Source organism: Labrus mixtus, chromosome 11, assembly GCF_963584025.1.
Source record: "Labrus mixtus chromosome 11, fLabMix1.1, whole genome shotgun sequence".
Classification (NCBI taxonomy): Eukaryota; Metazoa; Chordata; class Actinopteri; order Labriformes; family Labridae; genus Labrus; species Labrus mixtus.
The window spans coordinates 10,297,348-10,321,044 of NC_083622.1; the positions used below are offsets into that span (position 1 = coordinate 10,297,348).

Genomic DNA, 23,697 nt, shown 5'->3' on the forward strand with positions numbered 1-23,697 from the left:
GGTTTACCTTCATGTACCTGGGTTTGTGCATATATCATTTTCCAAGAATGAGAATAATGTTCACCGAAAAATCATTATTCTCATTGTTCATAATAATAAATCAATAAGTCCACATGAGTTTAATTGTTCTTGCCAGAAGGCTTCAGAGTACTTCCCAACCTTGGGGTCACGACCCCATGTGGGGTTGCCTGAAATGTTTCTTTTATTGAGCAATAAAAAAGACATTGTACATTAAAACATATTGAACACAGGCTACTCTGGGCCATAGCCAATGCCAAAACAAGAAACTAAAAGAGTCTCTGGCTGTGTCCGAAATCACTCACTCATTCCCTACTCCCTATTCACTATGTAGTGGATAGGGAGTGATTTCGGACACAGCCTCTGTCTGCCATCCAATGTGGAGAAATGTGAACACCCCTGCCTTTCTTCCTGTGTCCACAAGAGTATACACGAAAAAGCCTAAATGTAGTCTAAAATGAATGTTTATTTGCAACACAGTAAAACAAACTATAACACGATTGAAAACACATTAATTTGAACAAAAAGACAAAAATGTCTTTTGGAGTCTGGTCTGGGGTCGCCAGAGTTTTTTGTGAAGTCAAATGGGGTTCAGGAATCGAAAAAAGTTTCGGAACAACTGATTTAGGGGGATCTGTATAACTACCTGGCAACTGCTGATTAAAGCGTGTGACTACGTTCTGTATTCTCGCGATATCCAGGCGGTCACTGCCTGATAGGAATAATGGCCGCCTTCCTAGCAATGGCTGGAACAGGGAACAACACAAGAAGCATATTAGAGCGTTATAGCTGACCAGGAATAGCACAAATCACCGGCCCCCCCTCCAATCCGATTTTCAGAACGGATGGGTAGAGGGGGTACAGCCAAAGGACACGAGAAACGAAAGAGACTCGGAGGGAGAGGGAGGAAAGCTAACAGAGCTAGCGCTAGCTGGCTATCAACACGGTTGTCACTGCCGGGGGAACAAACCCGAGTAGCCCTGACAACTGTGTGTCGGGACGGCTGAAGGAAGCGGTGACCAGGCGCCGGAGCGTGTGATCAAACCCCGGTCCTGTAGCTAATATGAGTGGACCAGGGCAGGACAGCGAGCCAGAGGCGAAAGTCCTGCTCATAAAGAGGCTTTACAGGTAAGTTGGCGAGGCCGTTTCGCGTTGCTAGCCAACGGGCTAATCGAACGTTGTAGTGCTAGCCAATCAGTGTTCGCTAACAGGAAGAGTACAGCTATCTTCAACTCAGTGACCTGTCACGACCAGGAGAAACCCACAATCTCCACATTAAAGAAACACACAATCTCCACATTAAAGTCACTGTTATATCGGCTAAAACAAACCCGAGTGTGGGTTGTTATATCTTATCAAATGATGATTTAACTAGCTGTGTTTCTTACAATATATATATATATATATATATATATAGTATATAATATATTTATAATATTTATATATTTACATTTAATCTTTCATATTTAATTTACTACCATTTATGACTCTGTTCTTGCACATTTACATTTAATCTTTCATGTTTAATTTACTACCATTTATGACTCTGTTTTTGCACATTTACATTTAATCTTTCATATTTAATTTACTACCATTTATGACTCTGTTCTTGCACATTTACATTTAATCTTTCATATTTAATCTTCCTATTTAAGACTAGTAATGCTTAGTTAAATCCTGGTTGTATATATTCACATTCTTAATTTTGATATTTTTAGTACTTATTTACTTATATTTAATATTATATTGTGTTTAGATTTGCTAACATTGTGTTTTTTTACTCATATTGTGTGTTGGATAACCTGCTGCTGTAACGCCACAATTTCCCAGTTTGGGATCAATAAAGTAATTCTATTCTGTTCTATAACCGCTTGTTTTACAGAGAAATGAAACAGATAGTGATGTCACAGTCGTGAACGAGTTGAATTCATAAGTACCATATGTCACTTGTTATTTTTTTGTTAAATTAATACAAAGCATACTCAAAGGGTCATCATACAATGTAAGATGGATTGCAACAAACAAAAACTGCAAATTAGTGCTGCGCAATCCACCACATATGATAATAAATACATAATAAACACATCACAGGAAGTCTGACTCTATCGTCATACTTTATTTTCTTTTGCAAACAAGCGACGCTTTCTCACTGAGCATGCATACATTTGAAGTACTGGATGGAAACCTTGGGCATCATGTCCATGCGTTCAAACCATTTTTGATAGAGTGAAATTTTAGAAGCTCAGTCTGTGGGGACTTGGGTTGGGAACTGGAGTGTTGCCGGCTCCAGTCCCAGTATGGACTAAGTCTGTAGCTGGTCTGGTAGCTGGAAAAGGTGTCATATAATAAAGGATATCTTCTAAACATGCTGAATTGACTTACTTTAAAATTTGAGAAGATGAAGTAATTGTAGATAGTTTCTTTTTAGCTCACAGTTTTCAAATTGTCATTATTCTAATCCTTGCTTTTTTCAAACGGTACCCAGGGCTGTGGTGGAATCTGTGCACAAGCTGGATGTCATCATCGGCACCAAATCATCCTACAGAGAGGTCTTCAAGCCAGAGAACATCAGCCTTCGCAACAAGTAGGTCTACTTACATCAGCAGTTTGTGTGTGAAAGAAGACAGGAGTGTAACTTTGACTACACCTCACAGTATCTCTTGACAGACATGCTATCTACTTTTTGATGTCTGTCTAAATCTGGTTTACACTTGGCATACATCTAGAAGAAATTGGGTTCTTTGCAAGATAAAAATGATTAAACTGATAGGGCTTTCTCACTTGTAAAAACCTAATTTGCAGGAGAACTCATCTGACTTTATCTGGAGTTTCTCCTGCCAGCCTTCTAGCATTTTTTCCACATAAAGTCTGAGTGAGCTGATGTGAGAAAGCAGCAGGATATTATACTGGGAGAGGGTGGTGATATTTACATCATGGGATCACTGTACTGTGTATAGACTGTATGCATGTGACCGCTATGATCTCTGTGGACGTGATAAATCATCTTCATTATATTTTATGTTCCCCAGTATGTTCTTATCCGCTCTTTTGTTGACATTGTAATTCTGCTGGAGTATGCATAGCATTGCCATAAAGGCAAATATTCCCATTATAGCATCGACTCTAATGCTTTGTCTGCTACTTCTGCATCGCTTTGTTTGCGTTATGTCTTACCTAAGCAGACCCCCCCACCCCTGTCTTTCAGGGATAGTCTCCCACTGTGAGGTGCATATGTGAACAATGTCAGGAGAATTTCAGTAGCAGTCCTCCTGAATTGTAGATATTATCAGGGTGCAAATGTGAAAAGGGCTTAAGTAACTTTCTCAGTCTTACAGCCTGTGAATATGAGTGCATTTGCTATTTTCAAACTGGATATAATGAACCGGAAGCTCAGAAAAAGAAAGAGGAAGTTGGATGCAAATGTTAGAAAGAGGCTTGACTGCATGTCTACACAGACAGGAGGAGATTGTATCTCATCCAGCTCAGTGACTGTCAGCCAACATGTGTTCTTAAAAATTGTCTACATAGCCCTTTGTTGTTGTCAGGGCCTCGTATAGAACACGTAGTTTAATCAGTAAGAATATTAGTCTGAAGAATCTTTCATTTGATCTTATTTAACCAAATATATCAAACCTGTGCAGTTTCCAGCTTCTCACAGTGGGGAAATACTGATGTTTTGTTATATGCAATTTTGTAGCTCCGGTATTTAGATGCTTTCCCGAATAAAAAGTTCTCTCAAGAAGGCATGGTATATGTAGGAGCTGAAGTCATATATTTTAATTAAATGCAAATGTGATCATTTAGCACCTCAAAATTAGCATCATGTTATCGTTAAGTATTATATTATCCTCTTATGCTGTGAAGAATGGAAGAGGCAAGCAGTGAATCTGCTCAAAGAGGACAGAATATGTTGTGTACTTGACTATCAGTATTAACATAATCTTGCCTTTGGCTGCACACACAAAGTGGGGACTGAGATTTCACAATACTCCAGTGAACATCTCTGACTACTGAAACATTTCACACAGCCCCTATGAGTCACAGAATGACAGAAAAACTGTTATCACTGATGCAAAAAAGGATTTCTCTTTGTCCCATACTACCAGAATTTTCAGTTGTAGTAGAGTTGCAACTTCAGGCCATTGAATTGTGGTTATTGCACATCAATAATGTGCATTTTTGTGTTCGCCTCCCACTTGTTCATGCTAAACTAGGTTGACTCATTGGTCCACTTGTCAAACTGGTTATCCAACAACTTTTCCTTAATTCATGCATGTTTGTCTGTTTTGCTTTCTATGTTTTCAGGCTGAGGGAGCTCTGTGTGAAGCTGATGTTTCTCCACCCTGTTGATTACGGCCGTAAGGCTGAGGAGCTGCTCTGGAGGAAGGTTTACTATGAGGTCATCCAGGTTATCAAGACCAACAAGAAGGTAACTTAACCTGCTACAACTGTGGGGAAAAAAACCTGTTGGCAAGCACTTTGTCTGCTGTTAGCAGGCTTGACATTCTGGCCTTAACAAAGGTCAACTCTACAATGACATTTAGTATTTTGTGGTCACTGGCTCGTAGCGTAACTCATTGAGTTCCAAAAGTGTACACATGTTATGCATGGGTGGTCCCAGTGGAAATCAAACCCATGAAAATGTCACTACGGCTATTGGACCAACAAGGGAAGACCATCAAATGTTGCTTTAAATGATTCAAGTTTACCCGGCCAATTTTTAAAAGTATTTACCGGTAAGTCAAGAAGTCGCTTCATTGAGCATTTCACTGATTCTTTGCATTTAATGCATAAAATGAGCAACTGTGACTCATCATAGCTCTGGTTCCTTCTTGACGGTCATTAGTTTGACAGTTTAAATCTTGCTTCCTGGGGTTTTACTTCTCACCCACTGTTTTGCATTTACAGTTTCTGCTTTTTGTGCTAAATTGTCATGTAGGTATGTTTATTTTTGTTCCACCACTGTTAACAGAATCATGTGTGTGATGTAAGGACAGGAAGACCAATCAGTATTTTCAATGACGATTTTAGCTTCAAATATATTTTTTCTTATTATGTCTGGTGTTCTTATAACAGTGTATCCCTTTCCTTTAAATTGGTGAGTTTTCGAGTCTCACTGTAAACCTAAAATCTGTATTCACATTGCTCAGACAGATGAGACCAAAACAAACTTTTGAAAGTCCAAAAGAATCTCGGGATGATTAAAACGAGCTTCTTGTTCTGGTCTGATGTCTCCTGACTGCCTGAATCCATGTTCATGCAGCACCTTAATATATACCTTTATTAAGAGGGATGATTTCACTCCTCTCTCTTTTTTTTCTGACTCTTTCCTCCATGGTAGCACATCCACAGTCGCAGCGCTCTGGAGTGTGCCTACCGCACACACCTGATTGCCGGAGTTGGTTTCTACCAGCACCTGCTGCTCTACATCCAGTCACACTACCAGCTGGAGCTGCAGGACTGCATCGACTGGACCCACGTCACAGACCCACTGATTGGTAAGCCAAACAAAAAAAAACTCACGGACAAAGATACAGAAACAATATCTAATCTCCTAAGAATCTAACGCCTGCTGAGTGTTTGTCAGAGGTATCTGTGACATGCACACCAGCTGTCTGCTGAGATGATCATTTCTCTTAAAAATCTTGATCACTCATGGGCATTTTTCACTGAAGACATTTTAAGGGTCACACAGAAAAAAGCCTTGGTGTGATAATCAAACTAATAATTTCTCAATGCTGTTGTATTGTCCTGTTTTTAATACACTCTATTCAAGGGTGAAATTAACCTTAATCCGCTGACCATGGCTTCTGCATCCTTCGAAAGCATTTCTTGTGAAATGGGTGTAAATCCTGTTATATAAGGTATTATGAGTGTTTTGAAACTTGTTGATTCAATAATAAAACTGCACAGACTCACAGACCTCATTTGCTGCAGGTATTATTTGTACACTCTCCTAACACTTGAATCGTGTGATAACAGCAGGTGCACAAGTGGGGATCAGATGTCAGTGTTACCATGCATGATGCGAAGCAGACAAATGGGTTGAGAACTGCCAAGTAAAGCTATTGTCAGCGAGGACACACGGACAGGTGCAGGGTCACCCTGAAAGGTTTTTATTTATGACCTCTGCAGCCTGTTTTTAAGAGGGATGGGAATCATCCAGATAAATACGGAATTCTGGATTATAACACGTGAATCATCATGGATATACCTAAAATCACTTTTTGAAAGAAAGAGGGGTAATCAGCTGTTAAGTGAAATAAGGACAATTCGGAGCATATATACTAGAGGTGTGGGGGGGAATCGATACAGCATATCGCTATATTTTGTGTGGCGATACTATTCAGGGGCCCCCACGTATCTATATTTTTATTATATTAACAGCAAATGCGCTTTTTAATTTTTAAGTGCTGAAGGGGTTGCACTATTCATTTTGAACAAGTTGCATTGTTAAAAATTCCCGCAGTTGTTCAGTTGTCGATACATCTTTGTGTCCAGTGAAGTTCGACTAGACTGAAACACTAACAGTTCAGATTGAGAGGTGCATGCAGCCTGTAACAGGGTTTTACTTTGATCACAGTGTTGGTCAGTGTGTGGTTAGACTCCCATTGTGTAGAAATGAAAAGACAGAAGTGAGATGAATGGACTGAGATCAGAAACAGCTCTTGATTTAGTTTAATTTTGTGGACATAGCATGCAATGAAGAAAGTTGAATCACAATATACTGTATCCCAACTCTCAGTTTATCGCAAAATGTTTCAATGGCAATATTGTGAATTCTGAATCAAGTATTGTAATAATATATCGTGGAGCCTCCGATGATTCCCCCCCTAATACAGACTAAAATGTATGATGATGATGCCTAACATAAGGCCTGTGTTTAATTTAATTTTTAATTGCTCGATGACAAGTTCATACATTTTTTTTGTGACTCCAATAACATCCCTGATTCATCCTGTGCCTCTGACAAACTTTAGATGTGTGGTTTTATCTGTCGGCATTATATTGAACATGCTCCACAGATTAAATGTAGAGATTCAGATGACCCTCCACTGGGGTTTATACTTAGGGAGGAAATGGGGTGAAGGATCCCATCTTTCTGCAGGGAATGAAAATGTATCTTATAGAGGGATGTAGCCAGTAAAAAAATTCTTCTTTGCCTCCTGAAACATAAAACCTTTTAGACACTAACACCTCAGGGACGGAGAACCAGCGCTTCAAACAATCTGAGTGAAGGTTCTGACATTTGGACTCTACTTTTGCTTGATTTCAAGCTTGCTCTCATTTCTGTGACATTTTTATTTTTGGGTGAAGTGCACGAGATAAATGCTTGAAATGAGAAGAGCATTGTGTAATTGTTTCCCTCAGGCCGGAAGAAACCAGTGTCAGCCACCCCCAAGGAGATGGAGTGGGCACAGATGGCCTGTCATCGCTGTCTGGTCTACCTCGGAGATCTAGGTAATAACATGATTATAGAATATGCAGCGTTGCTCGCACAAGTGAGAGACGGCATGTGTAAGAAATGCAGCGTGGGAAATGTTGGCTTAAATACAGAATGTAATTGGCATGAGGCTGTTTGCTTGGTGAAGACTTATTTGATAATCAGATAGATGATAGGATTTGCATTGTTTTTACGTCTTTATACAGAAGCAGATTAAATTATTTCTGCACAGTTTTCTGTTTGTATTTCTCAAAAACAGACAATTGAAAAGATTTATTTCATACTTTTGTTTTTGACTTTTATGTAAAGGATTATGACGTATCTGTCGTTGTAGATATACTCATTTATTTATAAAAGCAAAGTAGCTGTATCTTGTTGTGAACATGAATGATTTACTTCATGATTGTTCACTTTTCAGCCCGTTATCAGAATGAACTTGCTGGCGTGGAGGCTGAGCAGCTGGCAGAAAGGTTTTACCACCAGGCCCTGTCCGTCATGCCACATGTCGGTAAGTGCCTGTAATTTAAGATCTCATGATACAGACCTTTGTTGTTCACTGGCTGAGGAAGAACTTGTGTTTCCTTCCAAGAACAGCAGGATGCCCCAGAACTTAAAGTCCAAGGAACTACTGTTTAAGAAAATAGGTTCCCTTTAGGCTAATTTATGCTTCATTACATATGAAAATAGATGTGCATGTTTTAAACACATCCCGACATTTAGTCTATATTCAGATGAAACAATTGAAGTATAATGGGTTATTTAAGAGCTTTAAATATGCTTATAGGTGGAAGGTGAAAAGTGAACTGAAGTTGAAAGTTGTTTTAAAAAGTGAGCATCACATCTCCTCTGCTGAAGCTCTTTTGTGGTCTCAAGTCTTGGCTTGTAGCAGTACAACAAACTAAATATAAATTGAGCAGAAAACATCTCAGGCTGTGCACAAAATCAAACGCTCATTCCCTCCTCCCTACTCACTATAAAGTGAGTTATATGTAGTGGACTACCATATATGGCGCACTCTTTGGCATAATTAAAAAATACTTTGGACACTACTCGCCCACTCGTCTGCTGCTGACTGTGACGTCATTGTAATCACGCAGCTCAAACGTGCAGCTTAACTCCGGCCGAGGATTAATAATAACTGTAAATAACTGCATGAATTTCAGTGATAACCTTTATCATACTGAGTTTATTTTCAAAAAAACAGTTCAAACAAATACATTCATTAAATATACTGAATTTTGAATAAATAATTAAACATACCAAAACTAATTTATTTGTGTTTACAGACTCTGGTCTCGTGTCTGTGATCAACATTAGGACAAACTACCGTTACTAACGCTGATGATCTTTTACTCTTTATCTGAACAGATCATAGATTAGATTCAGTTACATTACTCTAAATATGAATATTGTCTTTCTGTTTTTCACGCTGGTCGTTCGTCTGGGAGCAGTCGAGTGGAACGCCTCTCTCTGCTCATAAAAATCTTTGAACTGCAATGCATGATGGTATATATTGGATAGTGACCATCGGTAGTACACTACTTTTCACAATGCATTGTGGGATACAATGAGTGGACTTAATAAGATAAGCACTACAACATGGTCTATTCACTATACATATATATATATATATATTAGGGCTGGGCAACAATTAAAAGTTTTAATTGCGTTAATCGCATGAGTTCCTGTGATTAATCACGATTAATCGCATTGTTATACGCAAAATCCAATAATGAATTCAAAAGTAGTGTATAGCGCACTTTTATTGTAAATGTACTTCTCAACTTAAACAATGTAATCAAAGCAAATGAATACAAAACTAAAGCTTATTGCCACTGCAAGGGCATAATGTCATCCTGTTTGTTATATAAAAAAAAAACTGCCCAGAAAGGTTTTAGGCTAAGAGGTATAATGAAAATGTCGGGACGCCATTTTTAAAGTGGGGGAGAGTGTGACAGGTCAATTGAGAACATTGATGTTTATTGTTTGGTTATCGGGGACCCCACAAACAAATTTTTGTTGTACTTGTCATTTTGAAATTCTTTAGTTTATAATCTTTTTGAATTCATCTTCAAAGTTGCTAATGTTAATGTATTTTTCTGAACTGCAACATTATTCAAGCAGTTGATGTTGACATGTTATTAATTAAATGCGCTGCATAATGTACACCACAAGGTGGAGTCTGTGAGTGAGAAACAGTGACATGCAGGAGTTCAGTTAAAGTGAAGACAAGTGAAACTACCTTTCAGCGTCCGCCTGAGTTTCTGGCTGCAACATATTTTGGAGTACATATCAAGTACTCCGGTGATAAGAAAATTCAACTTTGCAGTTTCCTCTTTCCTGTGAGCGCTGCAGCAGTAAGCAACATACTAGGCTCGCTCACATATATATATATATATATATATATATGTATATATATAGTGCACTGAATAGGGAGAGATTTCGGACACAGCCCCTGTCATGGTTAAGCAGTCTTAAAATGAAAAATGTACCTGTTATTCACAAATATCTTCATCAATGTCTCTACAGGAATGCCTTTTAACCAACTGGGCACACTGGCAGGGAGCAAGTTCTACAATGTTGAAGCAACCTACTACTACCTACGCTGGTGAGGAGTTCATACACAAACCTGTTTGAGTTTTAAGTATTGAACCACTGGTTAATACGTGCAGAGTCTAAACAGATATTTCATCTGTTCCAGCATTCAATCAGAAGCCCCCTTTGAAGGGGCCTACGGCAACCTGAAGCGCCTGTTTGACAAAGCTGCTAAGATGTACCATCAAGTGAAGAAGCAGGAAATGAAGAAGTTGTCTCCATCACGACAAAGGTGAGGAAGGTTTAGGGGAGTCTGTACACCTTGGACTGGACACACATGATAATAAATTGGATTCCAGGGTAATCCAGATCAGTCCCGGTACGAGTTCTTACAGTGTATGACCTTAAATTTTAGGCAAAAGCAGTTTAAATTCATTCTCTCATACCAACATGCTCTCCACAAGTTCCTCTGAGGCCTCGTTAGGATATGAACCCTCTCTGGACGGCAGTGGGATAATAATTGTTGTTCTTTCTTTTCCTTGCTTGCCGCCTGGTTAATCTAAACACAATAAGTTGCCTTCTTTGTGCTGGCCTTCCCAGGGTAATTTTAAACTATAATCTTATCTTTAATCACACAATTACCAACTAGCTTGCCCTCCGTTAGAATCACAAAGGAACTCTGGAAGGAAGTGGTGGGATGAAGCAGCATCTGTCTGCAGACGGTTTTAGATAACGGATGATCCCTGTGGGGGAAATTAGAAAGTTGCAGCAACAAAAGTACCAAAAATCAGAAGGAGTACAAGACTACTTTGGACACAAATAAAGAAGTGTTGTGTAGAAACAGAAACCCATCTGGGTTTTTGGTGCTGGTATGATCAATACCAGCACCAAAAACCCAGATGGGTTTCTGTTTCTTCTTCTTATCCATTATGATCAGCTTTAGAAGTTCTGATTGGGTTTGCATGTTAAGATGCATTCATGCCAGTAATGTTTGATGGTATATTTGCACAATTAATTTATCATCATCAGTCATTTAACCATGACTTTTCTCTGCAGATCAAAAGACATTAAGCGTCTCCTGGTGAGCTTCATGTACCTTCAGAGCCTGCTGCAACCCAAGAACAGGTAAGTGCTCAAACAGTCACTCATCTCCCGGCTAGCATCAAGCATGTTCTTCTACTGTTTGAAATAAACCTTTGGCTTTACTGTATCTTAATCTTTGACTTTTTATTGGCATGTTTGGTTTTGGACCTCTTGCCTGCACTAGTGATATCTTAATCAAATAATTAATGATGTGAAGTTTGAATACAGCAGATAGAACAGAAATTACTGGCAAAGTGTTTCCTGTTCGTAATAATGGAGACTGTAGAAATAAGCATGTTTGTCTGCTCGTAGTTTAATGGAGACAGAGCTGACGTCACTCTGCCAGTCGGTGCTGGAGGATTTCAACCTGGTGCTGTTCTACCTGCCGCCGCCCCCGCAAGGTGCTGCTCACCACCCCCCCAGCGAGGAGGAGGAGGAGCCGCAGCACACCGAAAGCGCATGTCCGGTGTTGCCCGACACGCTCGTCTTCAAAATGGTGGTGACATGTCTGATGGTGGTGCACAGCCTGAAGAGGGGAGGTCAGTGTTTGTTTGATCTCAACTTTATTTTGATTGTTGCTGTACAGGATATAAAGACAATTACATTCTGTCCTTAAATGGCCTTAAACTCCCAAACAGCTTCTATGACAAGTCAAAAGTAATACGCACCCTGTCACATCAAACATTTCCCATCATGTTTACCGTTCACTTTAGCTATTTTCATTTACTTTTCAATCTGTTGCAAGTTCCCTTTTTTGGCAATTGTTAAGTTTAAAAGTTTTCAAAACATAAATATAACATTTGAGAATAATACTCCCAAGACAAACATGTTTATTGAAACGTTATTCTAGACTAACCAGAGCAATGTCAGTATTTCAGAGATGATCATTGTCGTTGAGGTTCCCTTGAAGTTATCGTTAAAAGAATCAAACAGGAAATGTACGTGGAATGACATTTCTCAGTTTAAAAAAAGTTTTAAAATCTCTATACACCTGAATGTATGACAGGTGCGTCAGAGGAGGGTAAAACTTAAAGGAACTGAGACAGGCTCCTGCACACTGGCTCGCTCTATGCTGACATATTTATTAGATCGTACAACACTTCAGTCTAACAGACCTACCTGATGAAAGTCGGTTAGACTGAAATGTTGTATGATCAGAGCGATATAACAAGTCTTTAACATAACAAATATTTGTGCAACAAGCTCACACTGACCCATTTATGAGTTTATCAGGATCATCATATGACGTGCTATAGGGAATGATATGATTAAGAAACTTTTGCACACATTACACATTTTTTTAATGATTTCTTTGGTCTTCTAACTAACTGTTGTAATTGTGTTTTCAGGATCAAAGCAGTACAGTGCATCCATCGCTTTCACTCTGGCGTTGTTCTCCCATCTGGTGAACCATGTCAACATCCGACTGCAGGCTGAACTGGAGGAAGCGGAGAGCCAGGTGCCTCCACTTCACACAGACGCTGCAGGTGAGAGAGGACACCCTCCATCTCTGTATGAGGAGAGAGGGAAATAAATGCTTACTGCAAGTTAGTTCAACACTTAAAAGAGAAATTCCTGATAAGTCAGCACAAAAGAGGAAATTTCTCAGCCGGTCACTGACACATGGATCAATGCAGCAACCTCAGTTTATCCTCATCAGCAACATCCTCTAAGATTAAAGTTGAAAAAGCTCTTTGTGGTTTAAAGGACAGTCTTTGGGGAGAACTACGAAGCTTTTTGATGAATTGACAAGTCAATAACAATTCAGAGTTTTGAATATTTATTGATAAGCTCTTTCATTAACGACCTGTCTGAAACAAAATGATGTTGTAATGTGATATATGCAGTTTTAAAGCAGCTTTAATGAAAGCATAAATCTAATTAAAATGTTCCTCTCTTGTCTAGATGACTTGGAGACGATGGATCCGGCGGCTCCATCAGCAGATCGATCTGAAGAGAAGCCTCTGCAGAACGGCTCCCTGGAGCAAGAAGATGAGGATGAGAAGGACGAAGATGGCTGTGAAAGAGTCGGTGCCAAAAAGCAAAGCAGTGTGGAAGAACAGCGAAAGATTGAAGAGGACAAGCAGAGACAGAAGAAGAAGTACACCCGCCTCTCTAGACTCCGCCGGCGCCGCTGTGCCCGCAAGGACACCCGAGGAGATGACGAAAGCGACCTGAGCGAAGGCTTTGAGAGCGAAGAAGATGAAGACGAGGATGAAGAGAGGAGGGGCCACACTGATTCAACAGGTGGCAACATGGCTGGAACACCCCCCAATCCTCCAACCATCAGGAAGGGGACTAAAAGAGACCCCCTGGCTGAGGAGGGCAGCTGGGGGAGTGGGTCAGAGGAAGAGGAGGAAGGAGGAACGGCGTTTGATGTAGAGACCGACTCAGACATGAACAGCCAGGAGTCTCGATCCGACCTGGAAGACATGGAGGACGCCGAAAACTCAGAAAACACAGAGAATCAGACAAAGGAGCACCAGGAGGAAGAGGAAGACGAAGAGCAACCCAAGGAAGAAGGAGGGGACAGAGACGGTGATACGCCTCCGACCACTAACGGGCCCCTCCTGCCCGGAGACTCTAGCATCAGCAGCAACCTCCAGGCCATGTCCTCCCAGCTCTTCCAGTCCAAGCGTTGTTTCAGACTGGCGCCGACCTTCAGCAACATGCTCCTGAAGCCTCAAGCTACGTCTCCCTCTGGTGTTCCCACCCCTATTGACTCGTCTGCTCCCCCCTCCCAAGAGACACCTCCTCCACCTGGGGATTCATTGTGCGATATGAACCCTGGAACCGCCAATGGAACAAATGAAAATGGTAACTATGTCGCATCCAGTCAACCTTTTTTGTGTCCCTCTTCCACGGTTTGTGATGATGGAAAATTTTTAAGAACTAGAAGTTGACACTCAGGCAGAAAAGTTTATTTTCAGTTTAATTCAAATTTCATGTTTTCACATGTGGACAAAACCAACAGAGTATGGAGATATCGATTTTGTTTCATACAAGTGTTTAGTTGGGGTGGGAATGCGTCTTTTGTCAGTGTTTAACAAATAGATTTTTTACATTATATTAAAGAAACAATCTGTAAGATATCTACTGAATCAGTTCCTAAAATGACCTTACTATATGATCAGACATTAAAGATGGCTTCTCTGACAACAATGCAGCAGCCAGTATGTCCTCCTTCTAACTTTAGATTCTGGTCCTGATTGATCTTGTTTGTTTAGATCAGAGAAGTAAGCTATTTTAATCCACCTCCACACAGCGGTTCTGGACGCCCCTCGGTTACATCAAAGCGTGTGTGTAGGATCTGTGATTTAAGACTCTCCAGGCTCATGGCTAAATATATACATTGGGACAACAGCTTACATTTCCTTAAAAGGAAATCTAAACCTGAAGTTTTGAGAGGTTTGACTCCCTACGAGCCATGAGAGCCGGGCTGAATCTGAAAGGCTAGCATCAAGCCTTATATTTATTGAAACAATATTTAGAATGTGTAAAATTAGAAATGATAGGATTAAGATTATATAGAAAGCAAAACAATATAAGCTGTTTCAGGTCACTTCTTCGGGAGGTTTTCTTGTTCAACTGTTTCTTTTAAATTGGATTTGTAAAGAAGTCAGTTTTACTTTGTTAAAATCAATCGTGTCTTGCCTTCTTTTATTTTTCTCCTCCTCTAGACCTGGACTCTGATTCTGAAGGTAGCCAACACAGTACTCCGTCAGTCCACAGTGAGAAAACCCTCTTAGAGAAGCTGGAGATCCTGACCAATCAGGGCTTGATCCAGGTGGTGAAGGTCTTTATTGATTGGCTTAGGACAAACACCGACATTATCCTCATGTGTGCACAGGTGAGGCGAACATAGTCCTGCATAAGTCTTTGTTACATTAACATTTAGAGGTCTTTAGTAACCAAACTGTTCTCTCTCTGCAGAGCTCTCAAAGCTTGTGGAACCGACTGTCCGTGCTGCTCAACCTGCTTCCAGATGGCAGCAAGATGCTCGAGGCTGGTGAGTTTCTGATAGACTGCAGTGCAGAGATATTTATACCCGAGTATCGCTCAGTCGTCACAGGACGGCGCAGCAGTGTCTCGTTTTTTATCCCCATTGGGTCCAAGAATGCCCGATGTGGAGACAGAACTAAACCATTAATATAAAGGAGAACTAGTCTCAAATGCTCTGAGCGTAATTTTTACTTTACCTTTTATTGAACCTTATTCCTTGTCTGAAAATATATTGATATATCTTAAAAACTCGATACATCACCCAGCCCCGTTCTGAACTTTTAATACTGATTGGCGGATTTTTTAAATCTGGGACCCAGAGCCAGATTAGCTGTTTCTCTCCATTTCCCGTCTTTATGCCCAGCTGGACTCAACAACATGCTGGTTAGAACTTCATGTTCAGCATCCAGATGCAAAGTGGGACATCAATCCGTAATGCGACTCCTTGGCGCAAAATCTAGTTTTTATTTACCAGCTTTTGCAAAACAGCATCTGAAAGAAATATGAGAGTAGTTATGTTAAAGTATGTTTGCCAACATGTATTTTTTGTCATTAGTTCTCTCATGTTTGATGTAATCTTATCTTTTATATCTGAATTCTGTTCACAGCTGCATGCTCTGATTTTGTCCCTGCACTTTAATTTAAAGGAGACATATTAAGAACCTGAGTAACTACCGACCCATGCTCTCTGTCACAGTGGGATTCTCTTAAAAAAAATCCCCTCCCCTCCCCTGGTATCTCCACCCATGGACTCCACCCCCAGACTAGAGCAAACTTTTGAGCAGGTCTGCTATTTTTATTCTCGCTACAGAGGAGTGATGTCTACGGGAAAACTGGGGGCGAGCTCATTGCATTTAAAGAGACACACACACCAAAACAGAGCGTTCTGAGAGAGCTGGTTTATACAGGGTCACAAACCTCCTCTGCTGCTTGATTCATGTTATATTTTGACCAAAGCACAGCACAGATGTTTCATTTAGACCACAGGGGACTGTTTGAAAAGGTGGAGAAGTGGGATAGTATGTCCTCTTTCACAAACAGTGCTGATGCTCCGCTTTCTCCCTGGATATTTGTCTCCGTGTGATTTCTTTACACGGTTACGACTTTGTCTACTGCCCGTTCATGTATTTATCTGTTTCTGTTCTGCAGAGCTCGGTCTAAACACAGAAGTGACAGAGCTCATTAATGAATGTGAGCATCCCGGTTTGGTCCAAAGTCTTCTGCTGCCCGAGGATTTGGCTCTGCGACACCTGCCTGCTCTCAGCGTAGCTCATCGCCGCCTCGATTTCAGCCGACGCAACCCCTCGCTCAGCCCCTTACAGGAGGTACACACACACACACCTACAACTCACACACATACTCACAACAAACAGGCAGGATACAGCTTAATAGCTTTTCAGTGTTGGTAAGACAAAACTCTGATAGGCAAACTTTCGCAGAACCACAACAATTTTGAATAAGTTAGCAAAGATAACAGTTTGTTTATCTTCACCATCCTGGAAGTCGACTAGTGCCAAGATTATAAAGGCCTTAAAGCAGATTTAATGAAACAAGCCTGAAACACTTAGACTGTGGTGATAATGATGATGAGTGTTTGAAATGATTATTGGCTCAACAGAGAACAAACTGCCAGCTGTTTCTTCACTTTCACGTTTGTCTAATGTGAAAGTGAACTATATATTTTGGATGTCAGGCTTTTCCTCTGACATAACAAGCTATTTGATGTAACCACCTTCGGCTGTTAGGAATTGTGATTACCGTCCTTGACCATTGTAAAGAACCGGCAGGTTTAAAACATGTTTCTGCAGCTTGACACCACCTGCAGATCTGTCTGTACCCATCCTGTTTTTAACTTCAACTCAGCAATTATTGGATAAATCAAATAAACTCTTTCCAGATGAGTTGATCATAAAAAGTATTTTTATGAAACCAACTCTTCCTCTAAGATTTATGTTTTTTTCTTTTGCTGACTAATCAAAAAATACTTCACCATCTGCAGTGTGATAATGTGAACTACTCAGCGTGGGTTAAGGGAGGGTCTCTCTTTCTCTTTCATTAAACGTTACGTTTGAAACATCATGTTGAAAGTTAACATATCTTAGATAGTTGTTTTCCTGGGGCGTCAATAGCCTAGTGGTTATGTTTCACGCCCCATGTACAGAGGCTAAAAGTCCTCGTCGCAGCGGAAATGGGTTCGGGATCCAACTTCGGCCCTTGCTGCATGTCACCCCAGACTCTCTCCTCATAATATTTTCTGTCTCTCTTCAGTTGTCCTCCACAGGCCAGAGGCCCAACAATATAACAAATATAAAGTTGTTGTAGTTAATAAGTGGCTAAAGAGTAACAACCAGAGTATTATTTTTGTCATTATTCTGACCTTTTAAGGATTAAGATTCTTCTAATCCCCAACTTCAACTTCATGTTCATTTTTTATGTGTTTATTGGGCAGGCAGCATGCACTAGGTTTATCAAAGCTTTTTCACTGATAGGATTTGACTCAACTGAATAAAGAAGCAAGCGTATAGAAACAAAACAACAAAGCTTGAGATGTAAAATCAAAACAATAACTTGAAAGAGGCTTAAACGTTTGTTTTTTTTAAGAGATGAAAACTGCTGAATTGATTGATAGCTCTCAGGATCATCCATATGTGCTTCAACTTTCACCTTACTTTAAGTCATTGGCTTTTTTCATGTAGAAAAATCATTTAAAGCAGCTTTAAACCTCCTTCTGTTTTTAGCTCAACTCAACTTTAACAGACAGTTTTAGACACTAAGACATATTCAGATTTATTTTCCCTTGGCTACTTGTTGGAGCTAAAAACTTACTCACACACAAATATGAAAGCATTAACATGATTTTCTTCCTCCTCTCTCCTTCAGTGTGTGGTGCGAGTGTGTTGCATCCGCAGCTTTGGCCATTTCCTTACAAATCTCCAGGGCAACGTGCTGCACTTCAACCCGGAGGCGGGCATCTTCACCAGCATCAGCCAGTCTGAACAGGACAATCTGGTGCAGCAGGCCAAGGCCCAGTTCCGAATGGTGAGTGACATCTGAACAATGACCGGACGAAAACCACCAGGGGGGTCTGGATCCAGTGAAGTCTCGTTAAGACTGTGTGTAGTTGTGTAACTGCTGACTCACTGAAATGTGCAGAAGGGAAGAATATTTATCTAATGATGTGCAACCAAAGGTTTTTGATCATGTGATCTCTTCTGATGATGACTTTTTTTTGTCCTCATCTTCATCTTTTGTCCAGGCCGAAGAAGAGGCTCGACGAAATCGCTTAATGAGGGATATGGCCCAGCTCCGACTACAGGTTAAGAATATGATTTTTTCCCATATTGAGCTCAGACAGCTCCTTGTTTTAAAGAGAGAGAAAATGTTTCAAGTTTGTTTTTGGAAATAGTTAGAAATGATGGATGTTTGGTAGAGAAGAATACATTCTAGGTTTAGGTGACATTAAAATGAACCAGTATGGATGAAAGCTTACTAAAATCATCAGATTGTGATTCTGTAAAAAAAAAAAAAAAGAGGTTTTATTTTATTTCTGTGAATTCTTTTTTTAACCCTCACATCATTTTCTTGTGTCTCTATTTTCCGGTTTGTTCCTTGCAGTTGGAGGTGTCGCAGCTAGAGGGCAGCCTTCAGCAGCCCAAGGCCCAGTCGTCCATGTCTCCCTACCTGGTGCCAGACACAGCTGCTCTCTGTCAGCATCTGAACCTCATCAGACAACTGGCGGGCAGCGGCTGCTTCATCATCATCATCCCACGGACGGGTCAGTGCAAAGCCTTCATCTTTTTAACAAGAAAATAAAAAACATCAATATTTGTTGTTTTCAGCCTCGGTTGTATTTAAGCAGTTTACCTTGGAAACACTTTACCTTGGAATATTAGACTGGCAGTTTTCTTTTTTTTTTACAAAAAGTCATTTAATAGACTACTCACAAACCAGTTTATGCTTCCTTAAACATGTAACTGGATGTATGCTTCCTTTAAAGACAAACTTCCTTTTAGCCTCAATATCCTCTCTTCACTAAAGTCGGGCGTCCACTGTGTGATTTCAGGACGATTTAGACCCGATGTTTGGGTCGTACGACTCTTTTGAAGTGGGTCCACATTTCAGCCCAATCGCCTGGCATCAGTTGTGCAGTGCACACTGCGGCACAACGGTCGATAACAGCCTGATCAGCTGCTTCCGACCGGTCGGATGATTTTCTGGCATGTTTGATATTTTGGTCGTCCGGCTGCACTCATTCGCACAGTGAGAGCAGAGCCATGAGCCGATTCCCAGGCTCCGGGACTTTTCCCCCCTGATTTCTTTACCTGCTTAAACTGACAGAAATCATCTAAAATCACCATGGCAACAGGAGGCATGCCTGTTTAATCTGTCTCCCCCCCCACCCCTCTCTTGTGTGTGTGAGTGTTTCTTAGGATGTTTGTAGCCGCACATGCATATGAGACATCTGAAAAAAAAAACCTCCATCAGTTTCCAGTGAAACTTGTGAACGCTTCGTACAGATTTGACTCGTACAGTGTGAGCGCTCAGGTTTACCCGACAATCAGGTCGTACAGTGAGAGCGGACATTCCACCGCGACTATTACACAATCATACGTCGAACTTCAGTTGAACTCTGATTCAGGTTTAGTCAATCTGAGTCAGTCTGTACCCCCGATGTGATCGTTTTCTCGGGTATTAATGTGGACTTACTCTGTGTTGTAGTGATCGATGGACTTGACCGGTTGAAAAAGGAAAACGCTGGTGCGAGGGACGGCATTCGCTTCCTGGAGTCTGAATTCCGTAAAGGCAACAGGTGGGTGTTTGTATGAACTGTTCATTGCTTTCTTTTTAGAAAAGGAAGTAGTGTCCATGTCTTATTTGACATTTTCAACACAAAACTAACTCCTCTTCCATCAAACTAAACGTTGACTTTCTTACATCCTCCTGTAGGTACATACGCTGCCAGAAGGAATCAGGTCGAAGTTTTGAACGAGATAAACTGAAGCGTCAAGACATCGAAGCCTGGTAAGATTTCTTCCCCTTCTACAATAAGATCTGTTTGTTTCCTGTCTAAATGATTCAATTAGTCTGACTCTTACAAAATGTTTTAGGCATTTATACAAGATGGTGGACAGTTGCCGCCAGCTGACCGTCTCCCAAAGCAACGGAGATGAAGACACGGCCGGCATGGTGACCATTCTCACCGGCCATCAAGTGGAAGAGCTTTGCACTCAGTCTGCAGCCATGAAGGTCAGAACCTGCACGGATCCTATTTACTGTCAACAAAGAACAAACCATCACTTTGGTTTGTTAGATTATAAAACAATAAACAATCAGGAGGTTGATATTTAGCTGACAAGTTTTAAAAAAGAATGAATTTCAGGTTCTTGTCTATGTTTACTACGTCGTCGTCTTCACTGGTTTATGTTTCCCACTGCTCTTTAACAAACACACATTTTGTCATGGTTAATATTACTACAAGAATCCATTTTTTTACGTCATACGAGACCACCGCCGTTCCGTCAGATTGGGAAAATCTCCCGCTGTGAAGAATATGAAAATAACTTATGACTGGAAACATGAGAGAGAGGTCTGTATGAGAAACAATTCCTAACAGTAGATTGTTTGCTGCATACAGACATGATTTAAAAGCTAACTCGTCCTAAGGTGAGAGGCGACTGGGATTGCGTTTCAGCTAAAAGTGTTCCCCTTCCATTTTGCTCTCCGCATAAACTGTTTAGCTCTCAACAGATGAAGCCCTTTAAAACTGCGGAATACTACTCAATCTACAAATGGAAACCAGAAACCTTGAGACACACAAATTAAATCACCGACATTTAGATTCTGCATCTTCCTACAGGATCTCTAATCTAAAAACAATATATATGTAGAAGCACAGGGTATAAATTGAGGACAGATTTTTTAAATCCTTGTTCTTTATTTATTTGAGTCTTATGTTTCTTCTCTGTCCTGTCAGACGGCGATCCAGGCGGTGGGCTCGGCGGGCATGGAGCTGAAGAACATCGTGGCGTTCTACCGGCAGTGGAAGGAGATCGGCTGAAGGGTCAAAGAGGGGGCAGCAGTCGGCGCTGCAAACAGCTGATCGATCACAACACTCGCTCCCTCTTTCTCTCTCCCACTCTTTTGCTCTGTGTGTATCTGCATCTCCAAAGGCATAAAAAAAACAACTCAAAAGAAAGCTGAATCGGAGGAAGGAGTTAAAAGCTTAGAGGGGTGGAAAAAGATATAACAGTGGAGTGAAAAAAAAAAGGAAAAGAGAAACACGGGCGGAAAACGGCGCTATAAGAAACAGCAGATGTCCCCACCTCCCACTCCCAATTCTAAACATATAGAGTGACCTCTAGTGGTCGGAGTGAGGAAAACGGTGGGGGAAGGCTCCACACAAGTTTTAAGTGCCCCTGGTTCACTACCTAACCAGGAATACACTGTATATGTTAGCAAACGAGTACCTATGTGTCGAGAGAGAAACAGCACACCGACATAAACACATTCATGCTCAGAAGAATCCATATAGATATTTAGAGCTGTGGTTTCTGTTCCCTCCTCCCCTCTCCCTTCAGTCTGTATTTGAGAAACAGGGTTAAGACGGGTCATATAGGGCTGCGTGTCAAAAGGTCGAGGGTGTATGACGACAACTTAGAGACAGAGAAAACACTCTCTGTTAACCTGACACCCGAGACTTCCCGCCTTACAAATCAAAGCAGGCGTCTCACAGCAGCTCGTAAACCTCCAGGAAGGTTTGAGGAGGACAAATGTACTCCTCTCCCGGACCGGTTTCTTTCCTCTGTGGCTTTTTAATTTTTTTTTTTATTTCATTTGGTTTTCTCTATTTGCGGTGTACTTTTTGTGACCAGTGACTTAAGTATTGTGCTATCTCTGTATGAGAAAAGAAAAAAAGATAAAACACTCGACAGGTGTTTCCCTGTTAAAGGTTTTAATTTGAATTTTATTTTTGTACCCAAATGTTTATTTTGCTTTCTGTAAGCTGAAACTGAATGAAATATGCAGGAATGTTTAAGGGAAAGGGTTGTTGTTGTGTCTTTATCCACTAAACAAGTAAACAAGTCTTTCAGTTCTGAAAGTTAAAAAACATGTAATCCAGAATTTATTTAACGTGTCGTGTTAGATGGAGGAGGGAGGTAGCAGCTGATTAGCCTCATGTTGTAGCTAGTGATCGGTGAGGCTCAGAAGAGAGGGGGGAGGGGGAGGGGGGCAGGCTGTCTCTCCCAGAGGAATGTGGGTTGTGTTTGGACCCCTGTAAACTCCTAAAATGTATCCCATCTACACTTCATCTCCATAGTGACTGTCCCATCATGCACAGTGCAAAAGAAAACCAGTATATGTGTGTGGCCATGCATTGAACAATAAAAAGAAACTCGTATAAGATGATCACTAGTTTCTCCCTGAGCTGTTGTCATTCTTTGTGTCCGCCAATGTGAAGAAAAAAAAAGGATGCCTCTACGTTGTGCTGCTTAAACAGAACAAAATTAAAAACATTGAAATGAAAACTTAAAAAGGTGAAGTCATCCAAAGCCCAGGAGCAGGGGCGAGGTGATAATGGCCCCACTACCACCCGACGTCCCTGACCCCCAGCCTCCACCATCGGACTGTGTCGTCCCCACTACCACCGCCGTCCTCATTCATGCACGACCTGCTCCGACCGCCACCTCAGCGGCAAGGAAGTGTGGACAACAGGAACACAAAGGAGAAATCCTTCCTGCATATCATCCCATCTCCCTCTATCCCATTTGTCTTAACAATGAATATGATCACCAAATGAGAGTTCCTCACAGGGGCTTTACACAACACATTCATAACATCCTATTTCCTGTTTTTAAAACTGGCTCCCTGCACATAAAGATACTCACAAGACACTAGATCAAGAGCAACAACCAGGGTGATCTACTGATACAAATGATTCATTACAGGTGAATCATAAAGAGTATTTCAGGAGGTTAATGCAAGATGAAAATACACCTTTAGTTGTCATTATCAAGAAATTAGCATTCATCTCAACCAGGTTAGATCACTGCAATGCTCTGGAAGCCGGGCAGTGGTGATTCTAGAGTCTGCGGGGGCCCCTCCAGCCAGCGTTCATCACCATTATGTCTGCCAGTGTCTTGTTGCTTTCTTGTCTGTCTTCTTTCCTCTTTCTTTTTTTCACTCCAACACAGATAATTTGTCTTTATTTTCCTTCAATTTCATGGACAAACTATATGCATGTGATGTTTAGCAGGGCATGGAGAGGGAGTGCTGTTTCTGACCGTCATTGCTAAAATGTGCACACTTTGAGCCCCTGCTGTGGTTTGAGTCCCCCCCCCCCCCCTCCTACTTGCCCGAGGTCCAGAGCAGTTGCCTGCCTTGCCTGTTGACAAGCAGTGCCTCTGAAGCCAGGCTATCCAAACAACCTGTGGGAACACTTCAGCTTATTCCAAGTTCAGACTCCTGCCTCTTACTAGAAAATGTGAACACATCACTGTGGTCCTCAAAACACCCCATTGGCTCCTCACTGTTAAAAACCTTTTATTAGTCCATAAAGCTCTCAATGGTTCAGCTCCTGAGTACACTTCTGACCTGCTCACAGACTACAACCCGAG

At 41.0% G+C, this 23,697-nt stretch overlaps 1 protein-coding gene across 1 annotated transcript; it reads left to right on the forward strand.

Annotated features, from left to right (window-relative positions):
• Positions 1 to 721: 721 nt before the first annotated feature.
• smg5 (SMG5 nonsense mediated mRNA decay factor) lies at positions 722 to 22,489 on the forward strand. The gene is made up of 22 exons (XM_061049907.1): positions 722 to 1,146; positions 2,504 to 2,602; positions 4,324 to 4,447; positions 5,360 to 5,516; positions 7,390 to 7,479; positions 7,881 to 7,970; positions 9,992 to 10,070; positions 10,164 to 10,289; positions 11,054 to 11,122; positions 11,393 to 11,619; positions 12,430 to 12,567; positions 12,986 to 13,897; positions 14,761 to 14,930; positions 15,014 to 15,089; positions 16,232 to 16,407; positions 17,963 to 18,121; positions 18,339 to 18,398; positions 18,698 to 18,857; positions 19,802 to 19,892; positions 20,030 to 20,104; positions 20,191 to 20,329; positions 21,057 to 22,489. The coding sequence occupies exons 1-22, from the start codon at positions 1,082 to 1,084 to the stop codon at positions 21,138 to 21,140; spliced, it is 3,366 nt and encodes a 1,121-aa protein (XP_060905890.1). The 5' UTR covers positions 722 to 1,081; the 3' UTR covers positions 21,141 to 22,489.
• Positions 22,490 to 23,697: the final 1,208 nt, after the last annotated feature.

Coding starts and splice junctions, on each gene's coding strand:
- smg5 (XM_061049907.1), top strand. CDS start 1,082: ATGAGTGGACCAGGGCAGGACAGCGAGCCAGAGGCGAAAGTCCTGCTC. Junction 2,603..4,323: donor AACATCAGCCTTCGCAACAA/GTAGGTCTACTT, acceptor CTATGTTTTCAG/GCTGAGGGAGCTCTGTGTGA. Junction 10,290..11,053: donor TTGTCTCCATCACGACAAAG/GTGAGGAAGGTT, acceptor TTTTCTCTGCAG/ATCAAAAGACATTAAGCGTC.